General features: G+C 42.3%; 1 protein-coding gene across 1 annotated transcript; it reads left to right on the top strand.

Annotated features, from left to right (window-relative positions):
• The first annotated feature begins 813 nt into the window (after positions 1 to 813).
• On the top strand, positions 814 to 16,923 carry LOC148542167 (uncharacterized). The gene is made up of 8 exons (XM_088470708.1): positions 814 to 900; positions 1,040 to 1,117; positions 5,304 to 5,390; positions 6,352 to 6,449; positions 8,306 to 8,839; positions 12,875 to 12,935; positions 14,829 to 14,927; positions 16,240 to 16,923. The coding sequence occupies exons 2-8, from the start codon at positions 1,046 to 1,048 to the stop codon at positions 16,333 to 16,335; spliced, it is 1,047 nt and encodes a 348-aa protein (XP_088326834.1). The 5' UTR covers positions 814 to 900; positions 1,040 to 1,045; the 3' UTR covers positions 16,336 to 16,923.
• The last annotated feature ends 1,785 nt before the right edge of the window (positions 16,924 to 18,708 follow it).

Here is an 18,708-nt window from a genome sequence, read left to right as displayed (position 1 = left end):
CCTCAGGACCCCACACAGGTCACGTTTTCCAGGTCAACCAGTAGGTTCACTGGTGTATTCATTACTTACTGACACATTCTAAAGATCCACAGGTGGAGCTAATTATTTCACTGATGATTCTGTGAGAAGATATGAAAACATGCAAGTTTGAGAACCAGTGGACTAGAAAATAATGACAAGAATGATTGTCTCCTTATCCGTTTCAGGGATTTACTAACTTTCCTCAGGGACCCTGTGAAATGTGAGTAAATCACTGAAACTGTGTATAAGGTGACAACTGTTCTGGTCATTAAATATTGAGATGTATCGATATGTAGTATTAAAATTTATAAACTACTTGGCATTCCCATATTGGCATGTATGTAACTCCCTTCAGACCAGAGTTTGCCAAACTCCATATTACAGTCCAGGTTTTAAAGATATCCATGCTTGAGTACAGATAGTTAAATCAAATTGACTGAGGTACTAATTAAGTCACCTGTGCTTGCTCAATCATGGATATTCTTAAAACATGGAGTGTAAGTGTGGATTTTGGGAAAAACTGCTTCAGACCCAGGTGGTTTATATGTAAATGTATAAAATCAGCACCTCAGCATGCTAGTAGGGTCTACTCTAGATTGCCCCGTGTGTGCAGGCAGGGGCAGCACCGTGCATAACTTCTCCTCCACGTCTCCCCAGTGACAGCTGTCATCCAAATCCCCCAGCCCGATTGGAGCCAGTACTACAAGTTCCTCTGAGGAAGAGGGCCGAGCCGTTCCGGGTTTTACCGTATCCATACCAACGTTATCCGCACCTGTGCCGGCCCTGGCGTCACCGGCCCCTCTCAACTACATAAGCCGGGCAGCGCGGCCTGGACTACTACACCCGAGGGAGAGAGAGTGGTAGGTGGAGTGAGAGCCGGTAAATTACTGACGTCTGTGTCCCTCACACATGTACATTATTTCTCGTGTTTGCCTTTTTTGCAAGATTAATAATTTAACGAGTTTTCTTGATGTATGCTGAATGTTGTGATCCTAGTCTCCTATAACCTTATGCATAGGAAGCCATGGAGCATCTAACAAAGATCGTGCAGTTTGTGGAGAAGCGGATCGGGTTGTTGTCCAATCAGCTCCTTAAGGTGGTGTTCCTGTCTTATTTATTATAATAATATTATTATTATTATTATTATCTGTATTTTTCCTTATAATGCTGGCCATACACTCTACAATTATTGGGGCGATCCGCCTGATATCGGCAGATTGCCCTGATAATTGTAGCGTGTGGGGGGGCGACTGAGGGTTAAATATTGCTTGGTCGGGCATGCTGGATTGTCCAGCATGCCCGTCCGATGCGATATTTCCTGGTAAACTGTCGGCCGCATCGGGCAGTGTATGCCCAGCCGCGGCCGACAGACAGACATTTCCTGTGTTCCTTCCTACAGAAGGAACAGGGAAATGTCCTCCCCCGGGGGTGGAGCGCAGATGTCTGCCGAATACACTGAGAGAAATCTCAGTGTATGTTGGCGACATCTGCGGCTGGCAGGCTGCCAGATAAAATGTCTGACAGGCATTTTATCTGGCTGTGTATGCCTAGCATAAGTAATGTGTATCATTTGGTGGTGTAATAAGGTGTATCTCTGGCTTGATGATGTACCTGTACCATAGGGTTGTCTATATGCGCATGAGTAGGCTTCATTCCCTCCTTACTGGCATTAGCAAACTAGGGGGTCTATGTACTAAGCAGTGATAAGAGAGAGTGAAAAGTGATAAGTCTGTGATAAGGTGCCAGCCAATCAGCTCCCAACTGACATCTCACAGGCTGTGTTTGAAAAATGACAGTTGGGAGCTGATTGGCTGGCACCTGATCACTTTTCACTCTGTCTCCTAACACTGCATAGTAAATAGACCCCTAGATACTATAGGACACCATGGGGTAGATGTACGAAGCCCAGAAGCTGTATCAGTGCACGTTATGTGCGCTGATACTGCTTCTCCCCGATGTATGATCGGAGGTCTGGGTTGTAAATGACAGGGGTGCTATGTGTCCCTGTCATTATCCGCACTGCTAGCTACAAGATAGCTGTGCCGATAGCCTGGGCTATGTACGAACGGTCATACCGCATGACCGTTCAGCCGGCTGTGGCTGTCGTTATCGACAGCTACAGCCTGGCGCTAGCCTATCCCCACAGCAGGGACAGTGCTGACCCTGCTGGGGCTACTGCCGGCTCCAGGCTGCATGCGGGGATCTCGCGATACTTGTGAGATCCCGCGCATGCTCAGTGGAGCCGGCCGGGGACAGACACAGGGCATCAGCACTAGGCTGATGCAATGTGATCTCTAGCGGGTAGCGCGGAGGGGGGAGTTAACGCTCCCCCTCTCTGGCCGATGAGATGTTCTTGCATCTCATCGGTAGTGCTTCCTGCTTCGCCTCGGTAAAGTGGCGAAGCAGGAAGCGGTATAGCGGCACGTTAAGTGCCGCTATCGTACATCTACCCCCATGTGTTTGTGGGGTTTTCCCCATTTGTAATGTCTACTGGTTTTTTGTTTGTTTTTTTATGCCAGAGAAAAGTGAAATCATAAGTTTCTGCATTATAAAAGTGTATGAACTTTGATCCTATGAAGTCTAATGGCTGGGGAAAAATACACTATGCCAGTGGTTACCAAACTGGGTGCTGTGGCACCCTGGGATGCCCCAGGGCACTTGCAGGGGTGCTTTGGATTGGTGGTCCAGTACATATAAAATTAGATTTATTCAGTTTGATGGGCAAAACCAGTGCTGGCTGCTGCCAATCAAAAAAAGTGGAGCCCTGTCAACCACCATGTGACTGAACCCAAGGGTGACATATAAGCACAATTTACTTGCTGAATTTCTCTGTGAAAAAAATGCTGATACTCTAAGGTGCTGTGATTCTAAAGTTTGGGAACAACTGCACTATGAGCTTGTAAGTACCTGTGTGGTGTGAGGATAAAGTAGTAACGGACACTAATGGTGTGTACACACAGGATGATTAAAATGCTCGATATGAATGATAATGTTTTTCATATCGTGCATTTTTTTTATTTTTGGTCCCTTCAATTGACCTGCGATGCACGGGCCTGTATGGACTATAACAAATATTGTCCATTGCTTGTGCATGCAGGCCGACCTGGTCGATATCGACCAAGTTACTATAGGGACGTGATTGTGGGTAGTTAGGGGTGTGCTGGATGACCGATATTGATCGTTCAGCGATATTGTTATCGCTGATGGTGGTCCCGTGTGTATGCAAGGGGCATATCCAATTGTGGTTGGATATTTGGGGAAAACCCCGCCTTGCAGGGTTTTGCCATTAAATAAAGTGACTGAAAATGGGATGAAATCACCGTCTTTATTCTTTTCTTCTTGCACCTCCAGAACGTGTGTATGTGTGAGCATGTCGTGGTTTCTTTTTTTTTTTTTTTTATACCATGGGTATCGGGAGCGTGAATACCCACGGTAATCCAAAATTGAGTGCAAGTTTTTTTTTACCTTTATGCCCCTATGTGGAAACTTATGCTTTGCATTATCAATCTAGGGCCATCTTATAAAATGTATAGCGGTATACAAAGCTTAGATGCACCTCCTGTGGCTGTTCTAGCATCATCTCTTGTGAATATGCTGGGAGAGGGATGTAGTTTAAATCCTGGCGGTAATAGTGGGTCTAGTTAAGCACTAGAGAAGGAGGGTTAAGCTTTAGGCACTGGGGGAGGCTTAGGTTTAGGCGCTAGGGTGTAGGTAAGGTTTATTGGTGCAGGGGTGGGGTCATGGGTAGGATACTTACCAACAGGTGTTGGTAGCCTAACCCTGTCGGGATGCTGGCGTCGGGATGCTGACCGCTGGGATCCCAAGCACTGGCGTTCCATACCCCCCTATATTGCTAGTACTAGTTAGTCTCCCTCTTATAGCAGAAATGCCTGCAGTTTCTCTTGCTCTATGAAAGTAAAAAAAAAAGGGCTTGGCCCACGTTCTGAGCAGAGTAACTCGCGATATATTGGCTGTTCAATTGAACTGTTGATATATTGCCCAGTGTGTACACAGCTTTATTCAAGCACTGACAAAGAATTAAAACCCTCTTTCAAAATATTCTGGGTTATTACTGAACTCCTTGTTTTAACATTACCAACTGAATACAACATTTTTAATTTTTAAAGTACATGTGGGAGACTTATTAATCTGGCACCTATCATGTGGTAAATGCCTGGACCTGCTTCCCCTTTTTTTTTTTTTTGTTGTTGTGGGGCAGCGGGTGCATTCACCACCTACATGTATTAACAGGTGGTTTGCCGAAGAGGAGTGTTCATTTACCTGGTTGCTGAAGTGTACTCTCCCTCTTTTGGCTTCTGACTGCCGCTTGTAGTGCATCTATGCCCCCCCCCCCCCCCCCCCCCCCCTCTGTCTGCGGCTGATTGAAGACATTTTTTTTTTTTTTTAATGAATGCACAATCCCTGACTGTTGGAACAGACAGCCTGTGACAATGCTATATGTGCTGCAATGACATATGAAATGTGCCACGGACCGTTCGTACATCTGTCTGCACTTCGGTGCTTTATCTTGAAAATAGGAAGGGTGGCAATGACAGGGGTGGATAGAGCCCATCATTCTGCTTGCTTCCCTGCATTACTACATGCAGGGAAGCAGTAACGGCAGCACTTAATATGTGCAGTTTCACCCTTATAGCCACTTCATACATATCCCCCACAATACTTTACAGCTAGGTTTAGTCTCAAAGGAAATTCTGGTCTACAGTTTTGTTGCAAGTCAGAGAAGCATAATGACCCAAATTACACTAATCAAAATTCATAGCTAGATGGGTTCCTGACAATTGTTTAGTTGCTTGAACTTCATTGACTGGATGTGCTACAAGGTACATTTAACTTAATGTATCTGGAGTCACTTATTAGATGGATATTCATTTTTATTTTATTTTTTAACCCTTCATCACTGTAGGGGGTGTGCCCAGCACTCGGCTGCTGGACTGCTCCAACACCAGAACCTCAACCACCCTGGTGGGACAGTTATTTCAGTGGAGTGCCATCATAAGGGCAGGACTCATTTTAGTCCTTTTAAATTGGGCAGGCCAAGGTAATACGCTAAAACAGCATAGCTGGAACACTACAAATGCATTAAGCTGCAGATGGTTTCAGTTATGAACTGAAAATAAAACTAATAAATGGCTTTAACACCTATCTTGCTTGCCTTTACATAGTGATTTGTGTATGTTATCAAATATGGAAGTACTTTAACAGCTGTGACATAAAGCATAAGTGATCTAACCACAACTGACCTGTGCTCCTTCTTTTTATAGTGTGTCCTGCTGAACACTGCAATTGAGCTCTTCAGTTACATTGATGCATCCACCTATTCTTGTTTAACATATCAATATCATGACTGGGTAAGCTGTAATTTTGCTGCAGGCAAACTTGTGAAAGAACCTGACTTGAATTTGACCAGAAAAGCATGAAGCTAACCTGTTGTAGAAATATGCTTTTATTAGTTATGTGATTTTTTTATTTATATAAACTGCTTATTACCTTCTAGAGGTTTCAGTATTGAGATTATTTGTGATTATTTACAAATTTTGTAAGTGGTGCCCTTGTCCAGATAGTGATGGTCAAATCAAAACTACTTCTGACATTCTGGTCCACTTGTAATGGAACCAGTGAGTGATGCTGCATGTCTCAGTCAACCCCTCTTGTATACTATTGTACAAATGTTAATCACTTTCCTATTCATCTTTACAGAAGGAGTTAATGTTGCCTTCTGGTTGTGTATGTATTTGGCTGCACCTCATTTACTTGTACCGCAGGCTGCCAGATTGTAGCTCTTCTATTTTTGTGGGGACAGTGTTTGTCTATAGACCTGTATTATAAAACTTAGCTCTGTGCTATATGATTGACATGACATCAGAAGAGGATAGTGGTTTTAAAAGTGCCTGTTTCCTCTTCGGGAATAGAATACAATATTGTAAGTAACTGCATCTTGGTAAAATCATGCTCCACTGCTGGTGGGGCAGATGTAGGATGTTAGATTTGGGAGGAGTGTGTCCAAACTGAGATCTAAATTGCAGTGTAAAAATAAAGCTGTGCAGTGTTTGTGAGCTACATGTAGAAGCAGCCAGTATTTACCCCACATGCAAATTGTATGGATTTGCTCCTCTTGCATTGTAACCTGGTTTGTCCAGGTTTGCAATTACTTGCCATATCATACTCTACTCCTAAAGCTGAATCGGGCCCTAAGTCTGTCATTGAAATGCTAAGAAAGCAGATGGCTCTTCATGCCTGCCACTATAGTACAGTGACCATTTGTCAGTTAGCCATATGTGGAGTATAAAATGCAACTTCATGTCATTTTAGACTATGGAAGACTTTGACCACTTGTATGCTAGACTCCCTGATACAGGACAACTTTCAAAATTTCCTGACGTCTTGGTCACATCTGTGCCATCAGATGGGTATGTTTATTTATTTTTTCTGTGCACCAGTCTTCCTCCGACAAAGGTCTTGCATCCTGACTCTTGAAACCTGTGACGTGAGTAATCCTGTACCCATGGCTAACATTAGCATTGTACTGTAAAGGTCCCCTTGTCATAAGGTAATTTATAATCTACAGTACTGTTCTCCAAAACTGTTACTAGAGGAACCATAGTATTTTTAAATACGAACTGCTGTCACTAAAGAAAACTGTTTGTTTAAAGGTCCTCTAAAAACAGGATTCACTGACTTGTTCACACTGAAACATGATTATTTGATTTATAATTGTTAGACGGGTGTTGTGTGCAAAAGCCTGCACAGATGACCTGCTTCTAATGTTCATTAAGCTGGCAAATTTTAGTTGCCAAAATAATTTGAAGCTTGGTTTTGAATCTGATTTGTCCTACTTGTTTAAATTTAAAATAAAATTAAACTCGTTGAACAGGACAGTGGTGGAAAAACAATGGTTAGATGTCCTAAATCAGGGGTAGCAAATCTCTATCTTTGAGAGCTACTAACAGTTCACGTTTTCCAGACCACCTAGCTGGTGCACAGGTGTATTCATTACTCACAAAATCTTGAAAAGATCCACAGGTGGAGATAATTAGTTCACTTGTGATTCTGTGAGGAGACCTGGAAAACATGCACTGTTGGTATCTCTCGAGGACCAGGGTTGGCTACCCCTGTCCTAAATAATGCTTTAACTTTTAAAGCATTAAACAGGTTGTGGTAGTGCTGTGCAGAGTGACCACATGCCAAAACAGAGGCAGAGGAAATTCCTAGTGAAGTACATATTTGATTCATTACTGACTCTGCAAATAATATTTCAGTGATTTAGCCAGAGTGATATTAAAATGGGGAGGTGCATACTAATGTGAGCTGGTGCAAAAGTCCTGTTGCAATTCTAAAGGCTTGACTAATGTAAGTGGTTTTTGTATGGTCTATGAACCCACCCAATCTGAGCAGTGTTAAAAGCAGACTATTTTGCTGAACCCTGTACAATATAATGTATTAGTGACCTACAATATAGAGGGCCATATTCACAGATCTACTCAATACCAATATTTACACAATCACACAATGGTTTGCCGTTGCACAAGCATGTAAGCCGCACAGTGATTGGTTTGCCACACTACTCAGAGTAGTCACTTGTAAAGCAAGTGACTATTAGTCAGCGTTTGGGGGAGGTAACGGGGTGGTTAGGCAAACTCATGTGTATCTGACCGTTGAATGGTATTTCATGGGCATGCATAAATTGGCAATTGCAATTTTTTTTGCAACATAAGAGCTCTCTGCGTGTCATAGGGTTTCAGGCGGGTCTGACTTGACTTACAAGATGCCTAGCTGCCTAATCTGTGCTGATGTTTACACTGTCGGATGGAAATGAGAAGGCGACACTGTCCCTATGCTCGGGTAACCTCTGAAAACTGCATTTTCACAGCTGTGTTCTGTGCAAAATCACAGCCGCAATTGCATTAGCATAAAAAATCTCTGAATCTGGCCCAGAGTGTTCTAATGATATGTTGGTCTTTAACATAGGAGGCAATTCAATTAAGAGCCACGTGGAGACAAAAGTACATAGTACTCCTCCAGCAATGGGTTCCCTGATATTTTGTTAAACACCTGCAATATCTGGTGCCAATTCAATTCAGCGCACTGTTAGGGCGACTAAATGATTTCTCCAGCAGTGCGATGTATTGATTCTGCCCCATAGATTGCAGGTGTATAACAATATCAGGGAATCCATTTCTGGAGTATTATAAACTTGTATTGATGTGATCTGTAGACTTTATCGCAATCTGCTGAAATTATGAAACCATTTTTCTTGCTATTTCAGGGTCACTGAACAGGCTGGCTTACAACAAAACCCTTCTATATCTGAAAATACTGTTAATTCATCAGACCAACTGGGACCCACACATTTGCCACTGTCAGAAACACTGATTGCACAAACCATACAAGAACTTGACCTATTAGACTTGGAGACTCTAAAGTCTGATCAGGACATATCTGAAATGCTGTGTTTGTTTGGCCCTGTGGACATATTGTTGGAGTTTCCACTGTTTTGTGTTGAACAAGTAACATCTACAGAGAATTTATATCAGCTGCTTGCAGCTGATCTTCAAGTCCTACCACACATCACAGTGCTAAACTGTAGCACCACAGGAAATGGCAATGAAACCATTAATGCCTGTGGGGTACAAACAGATGACCTAATTATAACTGACATCAGAACATTAAGTTCTTCACAGATGGATGGATTTTTTGGCTCCTTTAACAATGAAGATGAAACAGAACCCAAAAGTGTCTTCTGGGATAGCTATGATCTGCATGTGTCAAGAAGTCCCCACAGTTTTCAGCATGCAAATATGTGAGTACTCTAGAGGTAAAAAGTTACCATTTACAAGAATACTCTGGTTCCATCCACTCTTATGGGTTATGCTAAGGTTCTGTGTAAAGTTTTTTTTTTTTTTTTTTTTTTTTTTTAAATGCTTTTCCCTTTAAACACTGATGTTTAATCCCAACATGAAGTTTATTTATGGAAGAAATTGTGGTATGCTACATCAGTGCCCTGCAGAGTGAGATGTTAAAACTTCAGCTAAGTTCTATAAATCACTATTTGACAAATGTGACATGTAAAATGACCAATGTTCTCTAACTTTAATATTCGTGTGTGTTCTCTAAGCACTGGACGCCACTCTAGGTCTAAACTTCAAGGAAAAAAAACCATTTCCAGGACCCTGAGATGGTCAACGTTTCTGGGCACAAACCCTTTTATCAAGACACTATAAAAATCTTTACATCACTTTAAATAGTGGTCAACCATTCACACCTACACCCAGCCACGACTCCTCCTGTCGGAAAGGCCATATTAACAATGGGGCGGATGGAGCTCCAGGCCTCCACATAAAATAGGCCCATCACTATGACTGCATGATTATCACCAGCCGGCCACACAGCTGGGCATAAATCATAATATGTAAAAGGATAAAAATTGCATCATTTTGTGAGGGGAAAATATAAATACAATTATAATATCTTAGGCAGTCATTAGGGCTAATAGTGTATGGGGCTACAGCACTAGCCACTCCTCCTTCCCTTCTAAGTATAGGCCCATCAAAAATTTTCAGCCCCATGTCACTTAATCTGGCCCTGCCTATCAGAAGCTCGATGACTACACGATGTGTGCCATAGCATCACATGGGGAGTGGCTGACCTGTGACATCAATCACCATGGTGATTCCTGATACAATAGTTTTAAACTGTGTGTAAACACAACAATAAAGCGACTAGTCAAAAAATTAAATAAAAAATGCAGCACCAGATTATGGCAAAAGCCACTCAACAGTCAAAGTGGTACTAAACCTGAAAATATAGAAAAAAAAAGTTTATACACATCATGGGACAATCTATATATCCAAGTGTGTAGTATAATGAGCCTAGGGGAAACAAGTCTTGCTGACACTAAATCATGTGGCACTGTGTACTAGAAAGAAAGCCTATCATGATGTACAATAGCCTGACTACCACCAGACTAGAAAAATGTCAGTATATGAAAACTCATCAATAGAAATAACTGCATATGTAATTACAGAAAACAGACAATATTTCATTCAAACCATGGGGATTCACTGTGCTTCCCTCTGGAGAAGGATGCGATTCCAATCCCCACCTCTGGGTACCACCTAAGCCTAATCTATCAATTTATATCTCATAGTAGACAGGTTGTGATTGAAAAAATTTCTAGCCACTGGGTGTTCTGAAGTTTTACCATCAAGGGCTGCACATACCGTATATTATTGCATTCTTATTACGTCTCTCTACTGCGGGGGGGGGGCGGGGACTACTGGGGGGGATTACTACTGGGGGCACTAAAGGGGGGGATTACTACTGGGGCCACTAAAAGGGGGGATTACTACTGGGGGCACTACCAGCTGCTGCATTTCCCACCCTAGGCTTATACTCGAGTCAATAAGTTTTCCCAGTTTTTTGTGGTAAAAGTAGGTACCTCGGCTTATATTCGGGTCGACTTATACTCGAGTATATACGGTATGTTAGACCTGTGTAGTGCCATCCTCTTTTAGTTGTCTGGAGGCTTTCAGTCCACAAGGACATCGTATATAGTATACAATGCATCTACTTGAGCAAGTCAAAGGATGTCTGGTCTTGAAACTTTTTTTCCCCGAATGAGGAGGGGCAAAAGTATTGCGTGTCTTTAAAAAAAAAAAAAAAAAAAAAAAAACCTGTCGATTCAGCCCAAACATCCTGGACATCATTGCCACATAATAAATATATAATGTGGCAATGATGCCTGGGATGTTTGGGCTGTATCACAAGTAGTTTGTTTAGAGATTGGCAATACTTTTGCCCATCCTCATTGGGAAAAATTTTCAAGATCAGGCATCCTTTGACATTTAACCTCTAACCACATTTAATTGTCGAGCATAGGGAAGGGGATTCTGGATAAGACCTGAACTACTATAAACTATGACTATAGGAACAAATGTTTCTTTACCCTTGGTAGATCTGCTAGATGGGCAAGATGCCAGTACTTGTGCAGCATCTAGCACAAATTTGGTTTTCATAGCTAGCAATTATAAATTCTTGATTTTTAAAGCTTGAAGTAGATTAATATTGTACACTTTCCACCTAAAGTGCCCTCAAGACCAAAATGCATTTTTTTTTTTTATTAGGGAAATGGCCACCCCCCTGCCACCATAGGTCAGATATATGCAGAATATAGGAGGTTGTCACATGTAGGTAGTGACCAGTTCCTGCCAAATTTCCAGTTTTGCTGTTGGCCTCTTTGAATGACAGGACAATGGGATAGTCAGGGTTGATACACTTTGGACAGATTCCCTGATCTTGGCAATGCCTGTACAAAGTTTGTTGCTTTTTGAGTCTTCATTGGTACATGTAATTCTTCTGAGTGGTAACAGGAAGGCCCTGTAGACCTAGACAGATTGACCTCACCAGGACTTTTCCCATTGGGCTTCCCAGAGAGATCACATAGGAGAATGGGAGTGGAAAGCAGGCAGTATCCAGCCAACTGGAATGAGTTCTTTCCTTGTCCTCTTAAAAGCTGTGCGATTCAAATCCCGACAGTGGCAACCCAACAAGGATGAAAATCCCGATCGTCCCCAGGTAAGTATTCACTAACCTATTCTACCCCTAACCCTCCTTTAGGGGTGCCTAACCGTCCCATCCCCCCCTCACGATAAGAGCTATCCTCTGTGATGCCCACCACTAGCGCACGTGAGGGGGGGTTACCAGAGACAACCCCACACCTGACAGACTGGAGAGCAGGCACGATCTAAAGCCCTGCCCCATTGCAAAATGCAGCAATTTCCCCTCCTGGTCCATGATCAGCAACATTTTGATGCTGGGGGGCCTAATGACATGGTGCCAGCCTGCCAGGTCCCATCCTTATCAGTTCTACAACCTGCAGTTGCTGTAAGGTGTGTGTGTGTGTGTGTGTGTGTGTGTGTGTGTGTATGCAATCAGTTGGAGCGTCCCAGGAAAGAAGTCCATCTGCTTCTATTTGGTAACCCCACCTGGACGAAGCAACGGCATACATCGCTTTCTGGTGCTCTGTACATATGGGGTATGTGGTAAAACCCCTGAAAATTGTGTTGGGGGGACTTTACTGCATTTTCCTTTTTAGTACATCCTGCCCTGTCACATGCAGCATTGTATAACCATTGGTGGATATATGACTAACTCATTGCGAGTAAGGTGCTGAAGCCATGAATCTGCATAAAAGACTGTTACTGGCTGCTACATTCCTGGGTTTTTTTTTTTCCTATTCTCCACCATTGCAGCACACTGTTTAGTAACATTGGTCAATGGCATCTGATGCAGCTATTGGGTCTGAATCAGGCACTATGTCTCAGTGGGATGTATAAAACAAAATACAATTAAATCCCTACAGGAGCAGGCTTCATCTTTCATTGCTTGCTAAATGTTACTGGCTAAATCTGAACACTGATGCAACCACATTATGAAAGTGCACACCTGTGCAGCCATTGTACTTCCACTTTTTCCACAAAGAAACATCCATCCAAATGTTGAGGGTGTAATGAAGGCACAGTAAGTTGGTTAGGGAACACAAATCAAGCACTAATGAAAGCTGCTCAGAGTAACTGATACTTCTCATGTTTGTTACCCTTCCAAATCCCCAAGACAGTAGTCATTGAATACATAATATCAATCTCAAGATTACAGAAATTCCAAATGGTTTCCAGGAGCTGCTACAGTAAGTTTGTTTCTTATACAGGTGAAGCATTGAAATGGTAACATTAGAGGCCTACATGATTTAAAAATCCGATGTATAGCTCGGAGGAATGCATATTGGCTGTTAATGTTCCAACTACCCTCATTTAAAGAAATTGTTTTTACTTTCTAGGTCAGATGTTTGGGAGTGTAAACACCAAGATATCTGTAGTATTGAAGATGCATTATTTATGGTACAGTAAATATACTTTTTATCTTTACTTTGAAAAGTCTCTAATGCCTCAGTACCAACTTCATTCCTGTTTGTCCTTCCCAAGATGTAGGTGCCTATGCAGGAGTTGTTGCACTTGTTGGGCAAAAGACCCGTAAAGCACCACAATTCTAAATGGGGCTGCAGTCTGGACCAAGTTATCAAGCTCTACTTTGAAGCTAATGTCATCTGAAGATTGAATTTGTTTTATACTGGGCTTGGCCAACCTGTGCTTCTCCCAAATGTTAAACTAAAGGTGCATGTTCACTAGATCACGGGTTCTCAAACTCTGTCCTCAGGACCCCAAACAGTGCAGGTTTTCCAGGTCTCCTCACAGAATCACAAGTGACGTAATTGGCTTCACCTGTGAATTTTTCAAAATGAATGAGTAACAAATGCACCTGCTCAGTGACCTGGAAAACGTGACCTGTGTGGGGTCCTGAGGACTGAGTTGGAGAACCACTGTACTAATAAAATGAGCGATTGAACAACAACTGTCGTAATCGTTCATAAATCGTCCAGTAAAATGTCAAACTACCAGCGATGCGCTCTCCTGCTGGTCGTTTTTTACATCTCTCATCGCCTAAACATGCAGGCCAACCTGCCGATAATGACAGGTTGGGCATGTTCAGGGAAGAGTGTGCCTGCACTGGATGACATATCGTTCAGTGTGGGCACATTATCCACTGCACAAGATGAATGACTGCATGATTACGATTTTGTAATCATGCAGTCGTTCCACTCTCGTCTAGTGGATACGCATATTTAGTCCCAGCATACCCTCCCACCAATCAGCTGGTAAAGCTTGCTGGAACTTGTAGCTTCACAACAGCTGGAGAGCCACAGGCTGGCCAAGCCTGTTCTAGACTATAGGGGGAGCATTGCCAGAGTAGCCTTCAGATCCTTACTTGGCATGCTGAAAGCTTCACTGCTCCCTCCTGTAACTCATTCCCCATGCAGCAGGGAAGCTGGGTTAGAAGCCAGAAGTAGTGGCGAGGAGAGCCTTTTCCATGGGACAGGCTTGTGCCCGAGTCATTGTCCTGTCAGGAGTTTCTAGTTAAATAGCCCTGAAGTCTGCTTGTCAATAGTGGCAAAAACAGATACTTAAAGGAGTGTAAACAAAGTTGTTGTAAATAGACCCCTTAGCCATATTCAGGGATTTTGAGTTATAGGGCATCACTTGCTGAGGTAAGTTAGTTTGGTAAAGCAGATGTTTACACTCAGATTTCTTTGTCTCTTCAAGGAATATTAAACACGTGATCTGTTTCATGTGGCTTAAGTAAGCATTTTGAACCAGACTGAATCGACTACAGAAATTGATGCCATTATCTAGCTAATCAGCTAACTGTTGCAACTGTTGGCCTTTAGAGGTACTAGTAGGGCAGAGGTTCCCAAACGCAGTCCTCAAGGCTCCCCAACAGTTCAGGTTTTAGAGATCCATGGTTGAGCACAGGTGGTTAAATCAAATTGACTGAGGTACTAATTAAGCCACCTGTGATCAACCATGGATAGCTCTAAAACCTGAACTGTTTAGGGAACCACTGTAGTAGGGGTATTCTGGAAAAATAGGTTCAGGAACTGTGGGTGGAGCTTTAGAAAAACATATTTAGATTTTAAAGTCCTTTTTGAGTGCCTTCTTTTCTATCATATAGAAAATATTTTTGGCCCAGGACACTACATCATAGTTAATGAGAGGTTCAGGAACTGCGTTCCTGCTTGTTGCTGCTGAAGAATAACACTGGGTACTAATATAAGTGATGGGTCTAGTTCTGACTGCAGATGGTTTTGCCTCGCTGATTAAGCTATCACAGCTTGTAATTTTCTGTAACCTAAAATCAGATTTCTCCAGAATTATCATCATCTCTGATTTACTTAGGGGGAAGAAGTGGCTGAAGAGTGTGATTTGGACAATTGGCTCTATGCTGAACTGTATCCAGTGTGCACAATGACTGATGAAACTGATATGTGCAACCAGGTTGGCCTTACTTTGGAATCCCTATTAAAACCTATGCTTGCACCCTCTGGTACACTTTTGTGTTAGTCACACTTGCCAGAGTTTTGCATATGTATTTACATACACTAGGCAATGCCATAAACCAGGGGTATTAAACATGCGGCCTTCCAGCTGCTGTTGAACTAAATTGCCACAATTTGCCGTTAAGGCTTACTGGGCTTTGCATGGGATGTGTGGTTCCACAGCAGCTGATGGGCCGCATGTTTAAAACCCCAGTGGTGTCCTAAGGGGGGGTGCAGGCCGCATCCGGGTGTCACCTGCCAACTCCTCAGTGACTGGACCTGGCTGCTGCACTGTAGCATTGCGTGTAGCACTCTGTTCCTGACAGTGAGGGAGCCAGCACTGCAGTTGTCCCCAGGGGTAGTCTTCACCTCCAGGACCCCCTAGAGTGACAAAATGGGGGTTACTGTGGGGCCACACCCCTTACATTCAAGTCTCCAACATTTTTTTTTTTTGGAGCCTAATGCACTAGAAGCCTCCCCAAACCAGGTGTCTACATAGGTAGGTATGTCACTGATACCCCTATGCTACACCAGAAGTCCTAGAAATCTATTTTCCCATATGGAACACCATTCAAGGGCTTGTGATGCAGGCTTTCTTGAGCTGTATGTCTAGAGACTGTTCCAGGCACCTGTCTTCTAGACTTTTATTAACATTACTTAGTGCATACATTCTGCAACACTTGCCTGTGAATAACACTTAGTACATTTACACTTTAGGAATAATTGTCAAATTGTGGTTCTGAAGTCTCTTGGCTGTTCTGAATTGAGTGTCAACCTCAACCATTGGCTTTACAAATGGCTTAAAATGTATGTTATAGCTCGTTGTGCTCCAACCAGCAACAGACAAGATGTGTGCTGGAGATCTTCAGCTAATATCCTGGTAAATATTCTACAGTTCTTGACCCCTAACTGTTATAGTATGTCCCAACTGTCCAGTTTTTGTAAAATAGACCCAATTTGAGGGCTTTGTCCTGTAAACACTATTTTGACTGTTATCCTGACTTGATGGGCTGACATGCTATTCTCACTTTAGTGCAGTACATGAAGGCAAGGGGTATTTGGGTATAAATGGTGTACATGGAGATGATTGGGTAACTACTGCATTAATTGAGAAATGTTCTAAATGGCAATTCTGAAAATTGGCTGCCAGCACTGGATTAGTCAATGCTTTACAGTGTCATGATATCAGATTGACAAATGTCACATTGCTATGGTCTCTTACCGATTTGCATAAAAATGTAATGGCTTTTGTTTCCCCCCCTTCCACTCAGGTAACTCCAAACCTCTCTGAGGATACTAGAGGGGAACCAGTGTCTTCTACACCATGCATGAAGAAACCCAGGTCCAGAAACCTAATTCAATCTTAACTTGAGGTGAAAAGGACTTCTGGAACAACTCCCAGATGGGAGACAGGATCAATGATTGCAAAAATATTTATTAAATTATGAGCGGCAAAATTGTTTGGGGACTAGCAACTTGTAATGCTAAATGTTTTTGTTTGGCTTTTCAAGAATTTCATCAAATGATCATTCATGCAAAATGAAATGCCATGACCGAACTGGCATGATTTTAATGTTTAACACATGACTACATGTAGCACTAACATAGCTAACTTTTTTCACTAATGTTTGAATGCACAAATGTTTGAATGCACAAATGTTTAACTGACACAACTTTGACTTATTACTAAACTTTTCCCTTCCACGTTTTATTTGTGTTCTCACAATGGTATTTAATCCTATTGTTTCTCAACATAATATTTCAGATGTATTTACTCACTATTTTCATCTTATTTGTATTCTCACGACTTGCTTATTTTTACTCACAATGGTATTTCATTCTGTATGGTTTTTGCATGAGTGAAGTCGGGTTTTGCACTAAATGACTTGCCAATGTACAGTGTCTTCTCTGGGTGCTATAGGTTTTTAATAAAAATTTTTTATCTAAATTGTAAACTGGAGTAAGTCTTTGAATTCTAAACCAATGTGACGCTAGTTGGGAGCAGTATGGGGATGTATTTAGTGAGTTTCTCTAGCCAAAATGAGTAATCTTTCTCAAGCTTTGTTATTGGTGGTGTGATGGCACACTTCTGAACTAGCGAATCTGTGTGCCTACACACATCAATATACTTACGATCCGACTGTCCGATTTTCCCTTGAAATTCTCCTCGGCAGCTCAGCACACAATATGCTGTCCAATCTTAATCCGATCTCCTACAGCCAGACTTTTTTTTTTTTTTCTTCTTACATATATTTATTAGCAGTGTGTCCTAGATTGGCAGATCTGAATGTGTGACCTGCGGGGATGCGCATTGTGATCATGAGTGGGGACTCACTATTTGGGCTTTTTATATACACACGATCTGTCGTTCCAATGTGTCGGGATCAGCCAGATCAGGAAAAAAATCGCTGTGTGGGCACCTTAAGATTCAGTTACTGGTGCTCCTTTATGGAGGTGGAGTAAAAATGCCTATATATGAAGTGACCCATGCATTTGCTTTATTCATATTGCAATTATGGGGAAAAAATAATGTGCATGTCACAATAACTTACAACAAGTTAATTTCTCACTTCATTGATATTCACTTAATACAGATTGTGGCTGCAGCACAGTCCATTATTAAAACAGCTGACAATCAGTCACTCGGGACACTGCACATGGGAGGAAACATTTTGCACTTTAAAAATCCCTGCTTTGTGGGTGCTTACATCATGGAAGGAATTTTGTGTTTCTAGGCCCAGGAGGGATTTGGGCTGGGGGTTTGTCAGTCGGGTCATTTGATTTTATATAGAAAGTCCTGTTTTGCTTCATGTAGTTAACTAATCTGAAGTAAAATTTGATCCAGTTTTCAGAGCTGTGACCTCTAGCATGCCCCATTGCAATAGAGGGCAATATGTGATGAAGGAGCGTTCTCCATGGATGACCTGCCCCTGCCTTACACTATTCCCAGTCCTATGGAATGACCAAAGGTCGTCTCTTGTAATTTAAGACTTTTGCCTAGGTTCATGTTGCCCTCTCCACCTTCTAATTGAAGTTGCTGCTACTTATTATGGTGGGGGTTGTCTAGGAGGTACATCATAACTAGAATAAGATGTAAGTCTTTGACTAAAAGAAACATAACTTCTTCCTAGTTGAGGGGCCTGTATCATTGACTGACGCTGGTGCCCTGAAAAATGTGGCAGTAACTTCCTCCATAGGGACAAACAGGCACTGGCTAATGGATCTTGGTAAACTGGCCTTGACTGCAGTCTCTATCAAGAATGGAGAGAGGGACCGGCGAAAGGTTCCTCTGGAATCCTCGCCGGCAATGGCGGTTGTGCATGTGTGCGCAGCAGTCCTAGCAGCTCTCCGTGCACATTGCAGGGATGAGCCAGTGTCCCGGATTATACATCCGGGCGATATGATTGCATATCGCAATGTCATAACCAGATCACTTTGCAGTCATTCCTAAATGGGGGCCTAATTATCTTGAGTTATTCGCCTATCACAAAGTTGGATGTGTAGCTCAGAAGAATCTGCAGATTTGTGTATGTTGCTAGGTTCCTTTTATAGTGTATGCTCTGATAAACTGACTATCAGATTTACAAATCATTGATTACATTATATGGTAATTGTATTGGCAATAGAACAGTTGACTGAACAGTCAAGACCTGAATACAGAGCACCTAACTTGTGAAAGTAAATATCTTGCATATATTTTGTTAAGTGTATAAATATAGACATCAAGGATGCTGAATTAA

This window comes from Taudactylus pleione, unplaced genomic scaffold (assembly GCF_031769625.1).
Source record: "Taudactylus pleione unplaced genomic scaffold, aTauple2 ptg000015l, whole genome shotgun sequence".
In the NCBI taxonomy this organism is placed as follows: Eukaryota; Metazoa; Chordata; class Amphibia; order Anura; family Myobatrachidae; genus Taudactylus; species Taudactylus pleione.
The sequence above is the reverse complement of the archived record's forward strand: the minus strand, read 5'-3'. Positions and strand labels throughout refer to the sequence as shown.